This window comes from Bos grunniens, chromosome 15 (genome assembly GCF_055505025.1).
Source record: "Bos grunniens cultivar Pamir isolate PY7600 chromosome 15, Bosgru_T2T1.0, whole genome shotgun sequence".
In the NCBI taxonomy this organism is placed as follows: domain Eukaryota; kingdom Metazoa; phylum Chordata; class Mammalia; order Artiodactyla; family Bovidae; genus Bos; species Bos grunniens.
Genome location: NC_141179.1, coordinates 44,961,667 through 44,981,152, shown reverse-complemented (window position 1 = coordinate 44,981,152; position 19,486 = coordinate 44,961,667). Strand labels below are relative to the sequence as shown.

General features: G+C 39.7%; 1 protein-coding gene across 15 annotated transcripts in view; it reads right to left on the bottom strand.

Moving 5' to 3' along the window:
• The window catches only part of RIC3 (RIC3 acetylcholine receptor chaperone), a 61,803-nt gene that overhangs the window by 3,366 nt on the left and 38,951 nt on the right, over positions 1 to 19,486 (bottom strand). For 9 of the 15 annotated variants that reach the window (XM_086340217.1, XM_086340220.1, XM_086340224.1 and 6 more), the window contains one exon: positions 10,065 to 10,210. In XM_086340217.1, the coding sequence (XP_086196343.1) occupies positions 10,065 to 10,210 (146 nt within the window). Of the gene's footprint in view, positions 1 to 10,064; positions 10,214 to 19,486 lie in introns of all 15 variants that reach the window. The other 6 variants (XM_086340218.1, XM_086340211.1, XM_086340213.1 and 3 more) reach the window with 1 other exon arrangement.

The following is a 19,486-nucleotide window of genomic DNA, read 5'->3' as shown; positions in this document are numbered from 1 at the left end:
GTACCACCTCTGGCCTTTTTATCACTGCAAGTGATAACATATATTTTTCTCTTTTTTAACAAAGAGGGATCATACTGTACATAAAATATTGTACCCAGATTCTTTTCCTTCAACATTATATAATGAGTACTTCTTCATATTATTAGGCATTTAAAAGTTGGCTGCAAAATATCCCATCATACAGCTACATAACTGACATGATTTACCATGCCCCTTCTGTAAGACATTCAGATTCTTTCCAATTTTCCATTATAAGTTTCATATTAGTTAAGATCTCTGAATATAAATCCATGTCCATTTCCCTATTTTTTTTAAGATAGACTTTTAGAAATATGAAAACTAGACCAAACGAGATGGACATTTTAAAAGCCTGTTTTATACTCTGCCAGATTACTTTCCAGAAGAATGGTATAAATTTTTAGTCCTACCAGTGATAAAAAAAACTCCATCTTCTCGCATCCTCACCAGCACTACAGTAGTGTGTCAAGAATCTCACCAATGCAGTCTGATAGTTCCCAGGTTTAACTTACTGTGGACAGTATGCTGGGTGAACTGGAGCTTAGCTACCCAAGGTCCTCACAGTCTCTTTGGTCAAAGGCAGAGGCTGGGGAGGTCCACTTCTAGTTAGCTCCTAGCCACTGAATGCTTAAGAGTGAAGTCTGTTTTCTGGCATGTTTCTGCCTTCTCCCTACACCAAGAACAAAGCTTATGTTGGAATTTCATGACTATCTGCCTTGGTTTATGATGGGGAAGCCTGCTGAAGAAAATCAAACAGTGACTCATAACTACTTGAGTAGCCCATATCAGCCAACGTACTGATTATGCAAGAACTTAAAACATAAGCAAGAAACAAAAACTCACTGGTCCTACGAGGAAGTCCGCAGTTCAAAATGGGAACCAAACTAAGCAAACTATGTAACTGCAACTGCTAAGTCGCTTCAGTCGTGCCCGACTCTGTGCGACCCCATAGACGGCAGCCCACCAGGCTCCCCCGTCCCTGGGATTCTCCAGGCAAGAACACTGGAGTGGGTTGCCATTTCCTCCTCCAATGCATGAAAGTGAAAAGTGAAAGTCAAGTCGCTCAGTCGTGTCCGACTCTTAGCAACCCCATGGACTGCAGCCTACCAGGCTCCTCCGTCCATGGGATTTTCCAGGCAAGAGTACTGGAGTGGAGTGCCATTGCCTTCTCCGAAACCATGTAAAGAGCCCCTTAAAAAAGTCAATGCAGGAAACAGGAGTTAAGGTCAGTCAGCTTTTAACTGACATTTCCAGTAATATTCAACTGGTTATTATGTATAAAACCAATCAGGCTTCAGTATAAAAAAAGGAGCAAACAGAATATAAGAAAGAGCTGTCAGAAACTGAAAATCCTAATTGCAAAAAAAAAAAATTAACCTGAATAAGGAAGAAAAGAGTAGGTTGAAATAGACATGACTGAGAACCAAATTAATATATTATTAGAAGTTCAAGGTGAAGAATTCTCCTAGGACAAAGATAAATATGACAAAGAAATGGAAATTATGAGAAAAAAGATAAGCTGCACGGAAGACCTATCCAAGATCCAATCTTAGAATTACTACAATTCTACAGTGAGAGGGCACAGTAGATTAAATGGGAGCAATAATCAAAGAAATTATAAGAAAATATTCTTGAGTTGAAAAAAAGTCCCAAGTCTTCAGATGGATAAATGCTAGGTAAAAATACTTTGAAAAATCCATACATTAATACATAGTCAGATATATGCTGATGAACTTGTACAAATTCAAACTTTTAAATATAAAAAGAATACGAATTTCCAGAAAGAAAACGATACTAGCTAACCAAAAACAGGATGCCCATTGAGAAAAAGAATAAGACTGGGATAAGAGTTATCATTTTCAACATCAAATGAAAGTAGAGAATGAAGCAATGTTTTCAGACTTATAAGGGAAAACTTATAAGGCAAAAAATGATCATATAATTTTATATCCATCCAAAAAATTACTTGTATCAAGATGAAAAATGGTTAAGTCCAATACTTAGAAAGCATACCCTTCTATTTTGGGGGAGCTGGGGGAGGGCCTTAAGGAAGTATTCTGACATACAAAAATTAATCAAAAGTTTAAATTAAAGAAAGAAGATACTGTATACAAGAAAGTGGTAAAAGATGAAATCTGTAAGAATTATCAATGTAAAATAATTATTAATAATGTGGTTAGAAATTTAATGACATTGTTAAATTCTTAGAAAAGGCTAATATCTTTAAAAGCTACACAAATCATTTGGAGCTTAAACTCTATATAATTTCAACAAAACCTAAGTAGTAGGTAGAAAATAAATAAGAATAATTTTACCTTATTTGGGAACATGTTATATAATGAAGATTTGCAATTTGGAAGAAAATAAATAATTCCATTTTTCATTTCATTGATTACTACTGAGAATGAAATAATTTTTCTTCTGTTTTGTGAGCCAGTTGAATTTTTTTCTTTTGTGCACCACATAGCTATGTGGATATCAGTGTTTCCTAAATTAGTTGTAGAACTTTTTATATATTAAAGATATCAGCTTCTTTGCTAATTACCAGTCATATTTGTTCCAGATATTTTTCCAATTTAGTGTTGGTTCTGAAAACTTTTCGACCTTGTCTGATCTACAGAAAGTAAAAATTTTATGTATACCATATAAGTTTTATGTTATACTATCCTCTCCCTTATAATTTCTTGCATTGTTTTTTAATTAGTTTTTTAAATTTTGTGTTAATTGTAGATTCATGTGTAGTTATAAGAAATACAGAAACCCCATGTACTCTCTATCTAGTTTTTTCTAGTGATAACACCTTACAAAACTATACACTATAATGTCACAACCAGGATGTTGATACTGATATAGTCAGTATACAGGAACATTTCTATCACCACAAGGATCCCTTATATTGCCCTTTAATGGCCACATCTACTCCCTCCTGCCCCTAATTCCCTCCTTAACCTCTGGCAAGTTTCATTTCTATAATTTTGCCATTTCAAGACTGTTATATAAATAGAATCACATTACATAATAACCTTTTACAATTAGGTTTTTTTTTAATTCAACATAATCTGGAAATTCATCCAAACTGCTGCATTTATCAGTAGTCCATTCCTTTTTATTGCTACAATCTTTCCCAGCCAACAGAGTCTTTCAAATGAGTTGGCTCTTCACATCACGTGGCCAAAGTATCAGAGCTTCAGCTTCAGCATCAGTCCTTTCAATGAATATTCAGGATTGATTTCCTTTAGAATTGACTGATTTGATCTCCTTGCAGTCCAAAGTGAAAGTGAAGTCACTCAGTCATGTCCAACTCTTTGCGACCCCATGGACTATAGCCTACCAGCTCCTCTGTCCATGGGATTTTCCAGGCAAGAATTCTGGAAGAGGTTGCCATTTCCTTCTCCAGGGGATCTTCCCAGCCCAGGGATCAAACCTGGGTCTCCCGCATTGCGGGCAGATGCTTTGCCATCTGAGCCACCAGGGAAGCCCTGCAGTCCAAAAGGACTCACAAAAATCTTCTCCAACGCCACAGATCAGAGGCATCAATTCTTTGGTGCTCAGCCCTCTTTACGGTCCAACTTTCACATCTGTATGTGACTACTGCAAAAACCATAGCTTTGACTATACAGACTTGTCAGCAAAGAAATGTCTCTGATTTTTTAATATGCTGTCTAGGTCTGTCATAGCTTTTCTTCCAAGGAGCAAGCATCTTTTAATTTCATGCCTGCAGTCACCATCTGCAGAGATTCTAGAGCTCAAGAAGATAAAGTCTGTCACTTTCCACTGTTTTCCCTTCTATTTGCCATAAAGTGATGGGATAGGATGCCATGATCTTAGTTTTTTGAGTGTTGAGTTTCAAGTCAGCTTTTTCACTCTCCTCTTTCACCTTCATCAAGAGGCTCTTTAGTTTCTCTTCACTTTCTGCCATAAAGGTGGTGTTATCTGCATATCTGAGGTTACTGATATTTCTCCTGGCAATCTTGATTCCAGTTTGTGCTTCATCCAGCACGCCATTTTTCATGATGTACTCTGCGTATAAGTTAAATAAGCAGGATGGCAATATATAGCCTTGACATACTCCCTTCCCAATTCTGAACCAATCCATTGTTCCATGTCCAGTTCTAACTGTTGCTTCCTGACCTGCATACAGGTTTCTCAAGAGCCACAGGTAAGATGGTCTGGTATTCCCATCTCTTTAAGAATTTTCCACAGTTTGTTGTGATCCACACAAAGGCTTTAGTGTAGTCAATGAAGCAGAAGTAGGTGTTTTTCTGGAATTCTCTTGCTTTTTCTATGATCCAGTGGATGTTGGCAATTTGACCTCTGGTTCCCCTCCCTTTTCTAAATCCAGTTTGTACTTCTGGAAGTTCTTTGTTCACATACTGTTGAAGCTTAACTTGAAGGATTTTGAGCATCACGTTGCTAGCATGTGAAATGAATGCAAGTGAGAAAAACACAGTATGTCTCCCCATTTATTTATTAATAGATCTTTGATTTTTTCATCAGTGTTGTATGGTTTTTCAGCATGCAAATCCTGTACATGTTTTGTGAAATTTATACCTAAGTCATTCATTTTTTCAAATGATTACAAAGTTTTCATTTTGATGCCAGCACATTCATTCTAGTGTACAGAAATACAACTGATTTCTGTATGTTTATCTACCTTGCTGAACTCATTTATCAGTTTTAGCTTTTAAAATAGATTCCTCAGGGTTTTCTGTCAGACCATCATGTGACCTGCAAGCAGGCCTTTTATTTCCTTTCCTTTCCTTCCTGTACTACCTAGAACTTTCAGCACCATGCTGAATAAAAGTAGTCATCCTTGCCTGTTCCCAGTCTTCGGGAGAAAGCACTCACTGTTCACCATTAAATGTAACATTAACTGTAGGTTTCATAGATTCTCTTTATCAAGCTGAAGAAATTCCCCTCTAGTCCTAACTTCTGTTTTTATGATGAACAGATCTTGCACTGCTTTTATGCTCAAGAAATTTTTTCCTGCTAAGAGCAAATACCTATTCACAACTATTTTTTTCTAGTTTTTAAGGTTCCTCCCCTCCATCCTTTACTATTTAATATACCTAGGGTTATTCTGATGTTAATATGTACGCTCTTACTTCTGCTCTGGCAATAATGAAGGCATGAGGATTCCCCCGTTAAACAACTAGAAAATCAAATGAAATCTATGAAGAGCCAATTTTCAAACATTAATAACAAAAGTAGTCATGGATCCTGAGAAAAGGGAAGCAGGGCCCAGTGGTCTCACTGAGCTTGGAACGCAAAGTCAGGGAGACCGGAGCAGTGAGAATATATAGGGAAAAATACTGGAAGGAAAGGAGTTTCGCAAAGAGAGCTCCAGAGATCTATAGAGGGAACTCCTAATGTTTTTAACTGTGTTCGGATCTGTGCATATATGGGATAAAACCAACCAGGGCCAGGAAAAGAAATGCTAAAAGCATTAGGCCTATAAATTCCTGGAGCTCACACACAGCTGGGAACAGTTCATGTCCTTACTAGCCAAAGTGGAAAGACCTTGTGAAGCATCACGCAGAGTCCAGTGAAAGATGCTACTTTACTAACAGGGCTAAATTAGCCACAGAATAAAGGTTGCTTTGGACCCACTTTGCTGCTGCTGCTACTGCTGGTAAGTCGCTTCAGTCGTGTCCAACTCTGTGCAACCCCATAGACAGCAGCCCACCAGGCCCCGCTGTCCCTGGGATTCTCCAGGCAAGAACACTGGAGTGGGTTGCCATTTCCTCCTCCAATGCATGAAGGCGAAAAGTGAAAGTGAAGTCGCTCAGTCGTGTCCAACTGTTAGCAACCCCATGGACTGCAGCCTACCAGGCTCCTCCGTCCATGGGATTTTCCAGGCAAGAGTACTGGAGTAGGGTGCAACCTTAAAAACAAGCACTGAAGGATCCAACTGATTTCTGGTAACTTAACTGTGCATTAGAAAGAAGTCCAACACTAAAGTACCAAGACAAAATCTAGCATTCCACAACGTAAAACTCACAATACCCATCATCCAATCAAAATTTACCAGGCATGCATAAAGGGCAGGAAGTGAGGACCCATAACAAGGAGAAAATATCAATAACTAGAAAGAGAGCTAGAAATGACACAGAAAATAAGATCAGCAGTCAAGTCTGTTAAGAAAGCTGTTATAAATATGTCTCATATGTTCAAGAAGGTGGAAGAAAATATGAATATATGAGAGAGATGAAAGACATAAAAAAACCCAAACAGAACTTCTAGAGATGAAAATACAATATCTGAGATTAAAAACACACTGAATGAGACTAAGAGCAGATTATATACTGGGAAAAAAGATTAATAAAGCTGAAGACATAGGAAAACGATCCAAAATCAAGCATGGTGGAAACAAAAGACTGAAGAGAAAAAAAAAAAAAAAAAAAGGCCATATGTGATCTGTGCAACAATATAAAAAAATCTAACAAACATGCAACCAGAGAATCAAGAGAGCACAGAAGCTCAAGAGAACTATCTCATTAATGAAACAATGGCCAAAAATAGATCAAGGATCTAAGCTTCCACCTTGAGAAACTAGAAAAAGAATGTCAAACCCTATGTGAGCCATAGAAATCAATGAAATAGGAAATAAAAAACCCAAACCACAGTATAGTTCTTGAAAAGATCAACAGTGTTGATAAACCTCTGATGAGTCTAAGCAGGAAAACAAAATTACACAAAGGCCCAATTACCTATATCAGGAGAAGAATAGGACACATCCTTATAGACCTTACACATGTTAAATAAATAAGGGAATATTATAAATAATTTTATACTAATAAATTTGATAATGAGAATAAAATATGTAAACTCATTGAAAGATACAATCTATCAAAGTTCACTCAAGAAGAAATAAACTGATACAGTGCAATTCATGTTAAGAAATTAAATTCAGTCATATAAGTCTTGCCACAAAGAAAACTCCAGGCCCAGATGGTATCACTGGAGAAATCTGCCAGACATTTAAGGAACAAACAAGTAATCCTACACAAACTCTTCTTTACAAAAGAAATCAGCATAATTCACTAACTTAAGTCACCAAAACAGAAAAATAATATGATCAGTTCATATGATTAACAAAAAGCATTCATAAAATCTTAACACCCATACATTATGAAAAACTCTCAGCAAAGTAAAACTAGAAGGAAGCTTCCTCAACTGAAAAAGAACATCCATGATAAACCAAGAGCTCACATCATATTAATGGAGAATGTGTGAGCACTTTCTACCTAATATCAGGAAAGCAAGGATGTTTGTTTTCGCCACTTCTGTTCAATATTGTGCAAAGAGGTTCTAGCCAGTGCAGTAAGCCAAGAAAAAGAAAAGACCTATATAGCAAAAAGAAGTAAAACTGTCTTATATAAATAATTTGAGACTGTCTACATAGCAAGTTTAAAGAAATTGAATCTTAAAAAATCTGAAGAAAAAAAAAAAGGAAGCTACTTTGTGTTTAAGAAAGTCACAGGATACAAGATCAGAAAACAAAAATAGTGTTTCTACGCAGATAGCAATAAGCAATTTAAAAAATTTTAAATATCACTTATGATATCAAAAATATGAACATTAAGGATAAATTTACAAAACATGTACAAGACCTAAATACTGAAAACTATAAAACACTGCTGAGAAACTCAAGATCTAAAAATGGAAAGATAAAAATGTTAATGGATTTATCGTTATAATGTCAACTTTTCCAAACTGATCTAAAGAATCAATACAATGCCAATCAAAATCCCATCAGGCTTTTTTTTTGTAGAAAGTAACATAGAGCCCCTTGATGAAAGTGAAAGAGGAGAGTGAAAAAGTTGGCTTAAAGCTCAACATTGAGAAAACAAAGATCATGGCATCTGGTCCCATCACTTCATGGCAAATAGATGGAGAAACAGTGGAAACAGTGGCTGACTTTATTTTTGGGGGCTCCAAAATCACTGCAGATGGTGACTGCAGCCATGAAATTAAAAGACGCTTACTCCTTGGAAGGAAAGTTATGACCAACCTACATAGCATGTTCAAAAGCAGAGACATTACTTTGCCAACAAAGGTTCGTCTAGTCAAGGCTATGGTTTTTTCCAGTGGTCATGTATGGATGTGAGAGTTGGACTGTGAAGAAAGCTGAGCACTGAAGAATTGATGCTTTTGAACTGTGGTGTTGGAGAAGACTCTTGAGAGTCCCTTGGATTGCAAGGAGATCCAACCAGACAATCTTAAAGGAAATCAGTCCTGAATATTCATTGGAAGGACTGATGTTGAAGCTGAAACTCCAATACTTTGGCCACCTGATGCGAAGAGGTGACTCATTGGAAAAGACCCTGATACTGGGAAAGACTGAAAGCGGGAGGAGAAGGGGATGACAGAGGATGGCTGGATGGCATCACTGACTCGATGGACATGAGTTTGGGTAAACTCCAGGAGTTGGTGATGGACAGGGAGGCCTGGTGTGCTGCAGCCCATGGGGTCACAAAGAACCGGACATGACTGAGCGACTGAACATACTGATTTTAAATTTATATGAAAATGTGAAGGGCCCAGAATTACAAAAATGATTTTGGAAAAAAACAGCTGAAGAACTTGCCTTACCAGATTTCAAGACAATATAAAGACACTGTGATATCAGTATAAGTATACACACAAAGATCAATGAAACAGAACAGAAAATCCAGAATACACCCACCTATATGTGGTTAAATGATTTTTCCATTTTCCAAAAGGGAAGGGTTGGTTGATTTCCAACCAACACACCAAGATAATTAAATATAACAAAATAAACTGGAACAATAGAATATCAATATGGAAAAATATTAACCTCATCCTGATACTGCACACCATATATAAAAACTAAAAAACAGATCATAGGCCTAAATGTAAGAGCTAAAACCATACAATTCTAGAAGAAGGCAGAAGACTTAGGTAACTTTGAGTAAGGCAAGGATTTCTTAAAAGGTCACAAATAAAGTGAATCATAAAAGAGAAAATGATAAACTGCACTCCATCAAAATGAAAAAAAAAAAAAACTTCTGGTCTTTGAAAGATGCCACTAAGGAAATTAAAAGGCAAATCACAAATCAAGAGAAAATATTTGCAAAATTCATAACTGACAACTTATGTCCAGAATATAGAAGAAACTCTTGCAACTCAATACAAATATGACCAACTCAAGAAAGTGGCACACAGTGTGAACGAACACTTCACCAAAGACACACAGACGACAAATAAGTACTGAAAGATGTTCACCACCACTAGTTGCCAGGGAAACTCATACCACAGTCACAAGCTAGACACCACTACACACTCAGTAGACAGCTAAAATTAAAAAGACTGATGATGCCAAGTGATACCAGGGATGTGGAGTGACTGCAATTCTCATACACTGCAAAATGGGAAAGCAAAATTTTAGAACAATTTTAGAATAATCAACCTACTTTCCAAAGTTGAACACATACATATAAAACCCAAAAATTTCATTCTTAGAGATATACCAAAATAAATACAAATATATGTTCCAATAAAAATGTGTATGCAAAAGTTCACAGCAGCTTGATTCATAATAGCTCAAAGTTGGCAGCCCAAAAGTTCCTAAACTGGTGAATGGAGAAACAAACTCTACCCAGACAACAGAACACTACTCTGCAATTAGAAGAAAGAATTGCTAATACACTCAACACATGAAGCTCAGAAGCATTACACTAAATCAGTGAAGCCAGAATACAAAAGAACATGTGCAGGATGACCCGTTTATACGGAAAAGGTAAAGCTAGAGGGACAGAAAGCAGTTCAGCTGTTGCCAGGGCACAAGGGGATTAGCAGCAAAGGCAATGGTAACTTTCTGCGACGATGGAAGTATCATGACTATTTCATGACTGTGATATGATTATACAACTCTATATATCTGTCAAAACTTATCCAACCATACACTTAAAATTGATGAACTGTGTATATCTTATAACTCAGTAATAAAGCTTATTTTAAAAAGTCTGTTGGTCTCTTTTCTGGACTGATGGTTAACAAAGAAATAAGAAAACACTGTTTACCTTCCCAGTCTTCCATATAAGGGGCCTCCTCAGCTTCTTTCTCTGGAGTGGATCTATCAATGAATTTTCCTTCTTTCATGACCCTGGTGATTTCTCGGAGCTGATGCAGCAATCGTTTTTCTTGGTCAGAAGTCACAGTCTGTGCTCTGCTTAGAAACAGCAGACAATCCAGCTAGTTAGTAGCAAATACTCCTAGGCGATGAACATAAACATTACTATGATCTGTCTGGACTCTAGAATAGGAAGTTCAATAGCCACAGATAATTACTCTAGGAGTTGATTCTGGAACTGCACAGATGGGAACCAGAGATGTTAGTTCAATGTTTTGATTTTATAAATGGGAAAACTAGGGCCCAGAACAGAGCAAGTGATTGTCTGAGGTCCCAGAATGATTTAATGTCAGTTCTGGGACAAGACTCCAGAAGTCTCCGCCTTCAGATTCTTTCACAGTACACCTCACTGCCCCGATTCCCTATCCTCAAGCAGTTTCACCATTACTTACATTACTCCATTACTACAAGCCACTTTTCTCTGCAGTAATGTCATCAAAAGAAAACATGCTAGAGCACTTGCCTCAATGAGAGAAAAATACGCTACTAGGCTGACTTGACGAACCTTTGTTGGCAAAGTAATGTCTCTGCTTTTGAACATGCTATGTAGGTTGGTCATAACTTTCCTTCCAAGGAGTAAGCGTCTTTTAATTTCATGGCTGCAGTCACCATCTGCAGTGATTTTGGAGCCCCCAAAAATAAAGTCTGACACTGTTTCCACTGTTTCCCCATCTATTTCCCATGAAGTGGTGGGACCGGATGCCAGGATCTTCGTTTTATGAATGTTGAGCTTTAAGCCAACTTTTTCACTCTCCTCTTTCACTTTCATCAAGAGGCTTTTGAGTTCCTCTTCACTTTCTGCCATAAGGGTGGTGTCATCTGCATATCTGAAGTTATTGATATTTCTCCCGGCAATCTTGATTCCAGCTTGTGTTTCTTCCAGTCTAGCGTTTCTCATGATGTACTCTGCATATAAGTTAAATAAACAGGGTGACAATATACAGCCTTGACGAACTCCTTTTCCTATTTGGAACCAGTCTGTGGTTCCATGTCCAGTTCTAACTGTTGCTTCCTGACCTGCATACAAATTTCTCAAGAAGCAGATCAGGTGGTCTGGTATTCCCATCTCTTTCAGAATTTTCCACAGTTTATTGTGATCCACACAGTCAAAGGCTTTGGCATAGTCAATAAAGCAGAAATAGATGTTTTTCTGGAACTCTCTTGCTTTTTCAATGATCCAGCGGATGTTGGCAATTTGATCTCTGGTTCCTCTGCCTTTTCTAAAACCAGCTTGAACATCAGAAGTTCATGGTTCACACATTGCTGAAGCCTGGCTTGGAGAATTTTGAGCATTACTTTACTAGCGTGTGAGATGAGTGCAATTGTGCGGTAGTTTGAGCATTTTTTGGCATTGCCTTTCTTTGGGATTGGAATGAAAACTGACCTTTTCCAGTCCTGTGGCCACTGCTGAGTTTTCCAAATTTGCTGGCATATTGAGTGCAGCACTTTCACAGCATCATCTTTCAGGATTTGGAACAGCTCAACTGGAATTCCATCACCTCCACTAGCTTTGCTCATAGTGATGCTTTCTAAGGCCCACTTGACTTCACATTCCAGGATGTCTGGCTCTAGGTCAGTGATCACACCATCGTGATTATCTGGGTCATGAAGATCTTTTTTGTACAGTTCTTCTGTGTATTCTTGCCATCTCTTCTTAATATCTTCTGCTTCTGTTAGGTGCATACCATTTCTGTCCTTTATCAAGCTCATCTTTGCATGAAATGTTCCTTTGGTATCTCTGATTTTCCTGAAGAGATCCCTAGTCTTTCCCATTCTGTTGTTTTCCTCTATTTCTTTGCATTGATTGCTGAAGAAGGCTTTCTTATCTCTTCTTGCTCTTCTTTGGAACTCTGCATTCAGATGTTTATATCTTTCCTTTTCTCCTTTGCTTTTCGCTTCTCTTTTCACAGCTATTTGTAGGCCTCCCCAGACAGCCATTTTGCTTTTTTGCATTTCTTTTCTATGGGAATGGTCTTGATCCCTGTCTCCTGTACAATGTCAGACTTTATTTTTCTGGGCTCCAAAATCACTGCAGATGGTGACTGCAGCCATGAAATTAAAAGACGCTTACTCCTTGGAAAGAAAGTTATGACCAACCTACATAGCATGTTCAAAAGCAGAGACATTACTTTGCCAACAAAGGTTCGTCTAGTCAAGGCTATGGTTTTTCCAGTGGTCATGTATGGATGTGAGAGTTGGACTGTGAAGAAGGCTGAGCGCCGAAGAATTGATGCTTTTGAACTGTGGTGTTGGAGAAGACTCTTGAGAGTCCCTTGGACTGCAAGGAGATCCAACCAGTCCATTCTGAAGGAGATCAGCCCTGGGATTTCTTTGGAAGGAATGATGCTAAAGCTGAAACTCCAGTACTTTGGCCACCTCATGCGAAGAGTTGACTCATTGGAAAAGACTCTGATGCTGGGAGGGATTGGGGGCAGGAGGAGAAGGGGACGACAGAGGATGAGATGGCTGGATGGCATCACTGACTCAATGGACTTGAGTCTGAGTGAACTCCAGGAGTTGGTGATGGACAGGGAGGCCTGGTGTGCTGCGATTCATGGGGTCGCAAAGAGTCGGACACGACTGAGCGACTGATCTGATCTGATCTGAGACCAACCCTAGAATTGCCAGACTGAACCTACTTGTGCAGAAATAAAGACATATCCTAAAATGTGAGAGTTGGATCATTCTGAAAAATCTAGACCAAAGGAATTGGGGAAACTGAGGCCCATGGAGAAGAAATTATATATTTATTCACTGTTAGTTAATGTCAGCACTCTACTTAAAACTAGTCTCCTAAGTTGTAATAACATTCGGTGCAATTCTTGAAGCATAGTGCTCAAGTTCCACAGTTTAAGAAAACCTGTATGTGACCCCCTCATTCAGCTGTGTTGGCTCTGGGGAAATGCCTGCATGAGTAAGATGAGGCTCAAGGATAACATGTGACTATTTGAGAGGGAAGCGCTGCGTCGTATCGACAGGCAGGCAAGGCCCCACTCAGAAGACTGAGAATTGTCTGCTTTGGGACCAGTTTTATCTACTGGCAGGATTTAACAGAGGCTACTTATTCTCCTCTTAAAACCCCAAAGCACTCGAAGTCAATATAACACCCATGAAGAGGAAAAAATGATATATTCTGTACCAGCCTCATGGAGGTGTCATCAGTCTTTCCCAGTCCCGAGCCTACGTTTCTTTTTACATTTAACCTACATTATGTTACCCTTAATGACTAACAGGGAAGAAGAAAAAACTGCTTGTCCTGTCAACATTAAGATGTTAACTGAGGAAAATGCAGGTGCAACATTTTTACAAATCTCAGTGGGAGGAAAATAAAAACCCCAGGAGCTCCACTTTTTCTACAATAAATGGTCTCAAAGCCATGAACTGAGGACAGCCTGTCTGTTCTATATGGATGTGAACAGCTGCTTTATACTTTCCATCAGCAGAGGAGACCTGACTCACCTTAACTACGCATCTGTTCCATAACCCCTAACTCTTATTGTTATGACAACTCATTTTGTGGGAGGCTTCTGGGGCAGCTGGGTCACCCTTAGCTCAAAGAGCCTACGTGATTATCACGACACATTGCACATGTACGTCTCTGGACTGTACTTAGTACATTCTGATTTTTACTGAATACAACAATCTTGACTTTGTTTTCTAATTCACAGAAAATCAGAGCCCTTAATTTAAAGGGATATGGGTAGGCTAAGAAAAGCAGAAACAGGAGAGAGAAGCTTGCTTAGAGATTTCCAAACTAAAGTGTCCTCAAATGTACTCAGTGTCTGCATCATGCATTAGGCAATTAATCATGGTCCACTTTACATCTTCTGAATTTACTGCAATAAGCACTTTCATGGATTCCTCATTGTCTCAATTTGGTTTGATAATCCTGGATGTCAGAGATAAGTTCACTACAGTATAGGCACACTGCCATGAACATTTTAAGTGCTCAATAAATGTGTTCGCTTGACTGGTCCCCACTTCCTCACCATCCATTTTCTTTTACCTCCCTGAAATCTGGCTGCCACTCCATCATTTTACCAAACCTTGTGAAAATCAATGACCACTTTATTTTTTGTCCCTTTTGTCACACAGCACACAGGACCTTATTTCCCCAACCAGGGATCAAACCTGTACTCATTGCAATGGAAGCATGGAGTCCTAACCCCTGAACCACTAAGGAATTCTCCAACGACCACTTTACTCTTAAGTCCAAAAGTCTTTTTATCACATTTCATTCTTCTTGACTTCTCTGTACTACAGCCCATCTTCTCCTTGAAATGTCCTCCTCCTACAACATGGTTTTCCTGAAGGCTGAATCCTAGGGCTCCTGTTTATCCACTCTATAGGCATGTCCTCAGGAAGCAGACCCAATTCACAGACTAAACCATCACCTCTACATACATGATGCTCAGACTCTACCTCTAATCTTGACTTCTCACACAAAGGCCAGTCTCATAACTCCAGTTACCTCCTGGGCATTTCTACTTGGAGGCCTTGTCACTATACTAAAGCTAATCTTAAATTCACCCTTCAAAACCATGTCCTAGTGGCCCAGGATCATTAGCAACTGCACGAACAGGTGAGCTAGGCGAGGCTGGGTATGGCTGATTCCAAGACATTAGAAAAATAAAAGGTCAAGTTGGGAGACAACTCAGACTTTTGAATGCTTCAAAACTCCGAGGAGTCATCAAGTTCTGAATCCAAGAGTTAAACACAGAATGAAACAGTGTCTTACAACATCACTCAAATGAGAAAAGAAATCAGACCAGCAGAAGACTGCTGGCAATGGCCACATGCCATAACATGCTTCAAGGATTTGGTAATCTCATCTTTTCCCCCTCATACTCCCAGCCAAATGGACACTTCCGAACTTTAGTCCTTTGTTCTGACCACAATACCCCAATTTACTATTGCTGCTATATATCATACATGGACGTTCTGTTTATTTTTTTTCTTTTCAAACATATCATTTTGTATTGGGGTAGAGAAGGCGATGGCACCCCACTCCAGTACTCTTGCCTGGAAAATCCCATGGACGGGGGAGCCTGGTAGGCTGCAGTCCATGGGATCGCGAAGTCAGACAGGACTGAGCGACTTCACTTTCACTTTTAACTTTCTTGCATTGAAGAAGGAAATGGCAACCCACTCCAGTGTTCTTGCCTGGAGAATCCCAGGGACGGGGGAGCCTGGTGGGCTGCCGTCTATGGGGTCGCACAGAGTCAGACACGACTGAAGCAACTTAGCAGCAGAGCCGATTAACAATGTTGTGATAGTTTCAGGTGGACAGTGAAGGGACTCAGCCATCCATATACAATACACGGATGCTCTGATGTTTCTTCAACCATACTCAAAGCTGAACTCATGACTCATATTGCAAAGCCTTATCTTCATTCCTCAGTGCTTTATTTTGGTTGATGCTATAATATTCCTACCAGTCTGGGCTGTATTCTGGATTATCTGGGAGGACACAATGCATTTATGAAGGTCCTTAAAAGTAGAAGGGGAAGGCAGAAGAAGCTAAAGTCTCAACTCACTGTTGCTGGCTGTGAAAAGTAAAGAGTTCATGAGCCAAGGAATATGGGCAGCTTCTAAAATCTGGAAAAGGCGAGGAAAGATTGTACCCCAGAACCTCTAGAATGCAGGGAAAAGTCTGGCTAACACCTTGATTTTAGCCCAATGTAGGACTTCTAACATACAGAACTGTAAGATAACCATGTGTGTTGTTTTAAGGCATTAAGGTCAGGATAATTCATTACAGCAGCCACAGAAAACTAATACACACTCCTAGAGCACACCTCTTCTCTCTGAGATGCAGTGCCTTACAGAGAAAATAATACTTGCAACTGACAACCATAGAGGGTTGTACAAATCAAAATAGGTACCAAAAATATTCTAATTGTTGCTGAAAATGTCTGCTTTAAAGTACTTTCTTTACATCCACCTCATTCATTCTTTTAACATGTACAGACACTGTCAAATGTGCCAGCATTAGGAATGCAAGTCTGAATAATGAAAATTCCCTATTCTCAAGAAGGTTATAAGGCATTAGGGAAGCCAGAAAAGTTAACAAAAAATTAGGAAGTAACACGATGCTTACAATATCCAGTAAACATAGGTGGCCTGGGAGCATGTAGGAGGAACACCTAACCAAGTTGTGGGTCCAGGGAAAAGCTCTCAGAGGAAATGATGACTAAGTTGAGACCTCTAAGACAACTAAGAAATAAAATAAGTGTCTGTGGGGAGGGGGTTGGGGCAACACACAAGCCAAGGAAAAAAGTATATGCGAAGTCCTAGAAGCAAAAATGCACAGGTACTTCAGAGGAAAACCACGTATTCAGTGTGGCTGGATCACAGACATGGAGAAAGAGTAATGGGGAAAGATAAAGCAACTGAGGTATGCAGAGCCCAGACTATGTAAGTCATGTAAAACATTCTACTCTTAATCAAAAGCAACAGGGACCTAATGAAAGGCTGAAAGATGTAATCCACTGGTTTGGAAAGCAGAAAGTGAAGGGAGGCAAATTAGAGGAAAAGAAACCACATGAGTTAGTTCTGACCTACGTCAAAAGTAAAGGCATTCTCAGGACTTCCCTGACAGTCCAAAGACTCCATAATCTCAATCCAGGGGACCCAGGTTCAATCCCTGGTCAGGGAACTAAGATCTTACATACCACACAACATGGACCAAAAAAAAAAAATTAAAAGACACCAATTTCTTTAAGGAAAAAGTTAAGGCATTCTCCATTCTCTCACTCATTTTTCCATTTCAACTAATACTTTTCTAGAGCCTACTGCTGTCCTGTGCTAGGCACCAGGAATAAGAAGGATTCCTGCCCTGGCAGAGTTTAGAATGTTTTGCAAGGAGACACTTATTAACCAGGAAGAAATGACAGGACAGGTAATTAATGAGATATGAGAAGTGAAGAAAAGATGAATCTAAGATGACATTTAATTTCTCTTTGGGGCAACTAAGTAGCTGGTGGAGCTGTTTGCTGAGACGGGGAACATTACAGGTAGAATAGGCTCATCTGTGGGCAGATGATGAGCTCTGTTTTGGATGTTCATTCACTCAAAGGACATTTACTGTCTGATGAGGAAAAGAGCAGCTATCTATGTGACATGTCCTATAGAACTCTGAGTACAAAGATCAGGAAAGGAAGAGAAGGATGTCAACAGGGAACGGGTAGGATTTACTCTTCTACCATGATAAGTACAAATGCTCACCTCAAAAGTGACTATATACTCTTTCAATGGCAAGTATTTACTTAGTACCTACTATGTGAACGCAGTGAACAGACAAGAGACTAAGCCTGTCCTCGCAGAGTTTATATCCCAACGATGCCTGCCAGAAACGTGCAGTCCCACATATACAACATGCCTGCCAACGTGTCTGCTGCCAGAGGTTGCACCCTCATGTCTCCTCTCGGGGCGCTCCATGCTTCTAGGAAAATAATTACAGCTGAATATGCTGCTCCAGGAAGGAGATTTTGCTGATCACAAGGACAGAAATAAGGACACCTCAGTTCTGGTTCCGAGATCCTTTCCTTAGTCTTTGTGTCCCAGGACTAGAGAGTTTGCTTAATATCAGACATAACATGGCTCAATACCAACCTTCTAGGAGGCCTAATTATTTTAAAATGTGTGCAGACTTATATTGCTCACAGGGGAAAGCTGTCTGAAAAGTTTTCCCATATTTTGATTCTTTCCTAAGCACTAAGTAAAGTATTAGAAGTGGCATATATTGGGAATTTTAAGTAAAATCTTACAGTTATGGAGTGATATTATATAAAAGGACTTGGAAGGCTGCAAATGAACATGTCTTCTTTGTCTTCAATCCTCTCCTTGACCCCCAGAAGCCTGGCAATGTGACAAAATCTTGATCTGATAGAAAAAATACTGGGTTATTTTGGGCTCTTCTAATAACCCTAGAAGCACAGACTTGTAAAAGAACAAATGCTACAGAAACTAAGGTTAAAGGATTTAAATATAAAAAGGACAAGAATATAAAACATGTGGCTACCTAGCCCTTGCAATTTTGAAGATGTAAGACCCATAGGGCCTACCCATAAGGATAAAAGGTTTTAGATTAAGGCGTTTCAGAGAGAAAGTCACCTCCTGTGGACTGGAAAATGAGATCTGGGAAAGGGAGACACAAGCTATGCTCTCTTAAGTGAAAGGAGAGCTGATCCCTGGTTCCTGATAGGTACTGTGGAAATATTTATTTTACACAACCGCTGACATGAGGCAGTGCAATCCAAGTGTCCTCAGAGAGTCCCCACTCCAGCATCTGACAAGGAGTGAATACTCTGAGCTAGGGCCTGTTGCCCCACAAACAGTGATCATGGCACAACTCCATATGCAATGGTGATGGCAGGGTGGTGGAGGAGACACACAACTCCTCTGCTTTTGCACATGAAATGTGGAGACGCAATGCTGGCTGGCACAAGGAGGACAGACAGTAGTTAGGAGTCACAGTACTGCACCCCTAGCCTGGACAATGGGACAGATGGGATGCATGGTAGCATTATTTGATCTGAGATAAGGGAGTCTGAACAGCAGTGAATAATAGTGAGAAAATATCTTCACGTAGTTTTTTATCCCAAGGCCAAGTGACTGGGGTCTCCCAGGTAGGAGGCCCTGCCCACAGATACTCACTGATAGTTTTCTGACCTTTAGGTGTTGCCTAGGGCTTCAAACTGGAGAAGGCAATGGCGACCCACTCCAGTACTCTTGCCTGGAAAATCCCATGGATGGAGGAGCCTGGTAGGCTGCAGTTCATGGGGTCGGTCGCTGAGTTGGAATGGGGTCGGTCGCTGAGTTGGACACGACTGAGCGACTTCACTTTCACTTTCATGCACTGGAGAAGGAAATGGCAACCCACTCCAGTGTTCTTGCATGGAGAATCCCAGGGATGGGGGAGCCTGGTGGGCTGCCGTCTATGTGGTCATGCAGAGTCAGACACGACTGAAGCGACTCAGCAGCAGCAGCAGGGCTTCAAACAGACCAGGCCAGGGTATGATATTTTCTGAGGCACAAGGGTCTATAAAAGTCTGGTACTTGCCCACCCAGACTGAGTGGTATAGGGGAAGGGCAGAAAAGGCCAGAAACACATAGTTGCACAAACTAGTTTAGTCACATTCATACAAAACATTGAAACAGATAATGTACGTATTTAGCTTACAGCTTGGTTATTAGTAACTGCTAATAACACCAAATAGTATTACTCACTCACACAGATATACTCATGTATAGATACGTACACCTACCTCAACTGCTTTGGAGAAGGCCAGATGGTCACTGTGCTTTCTG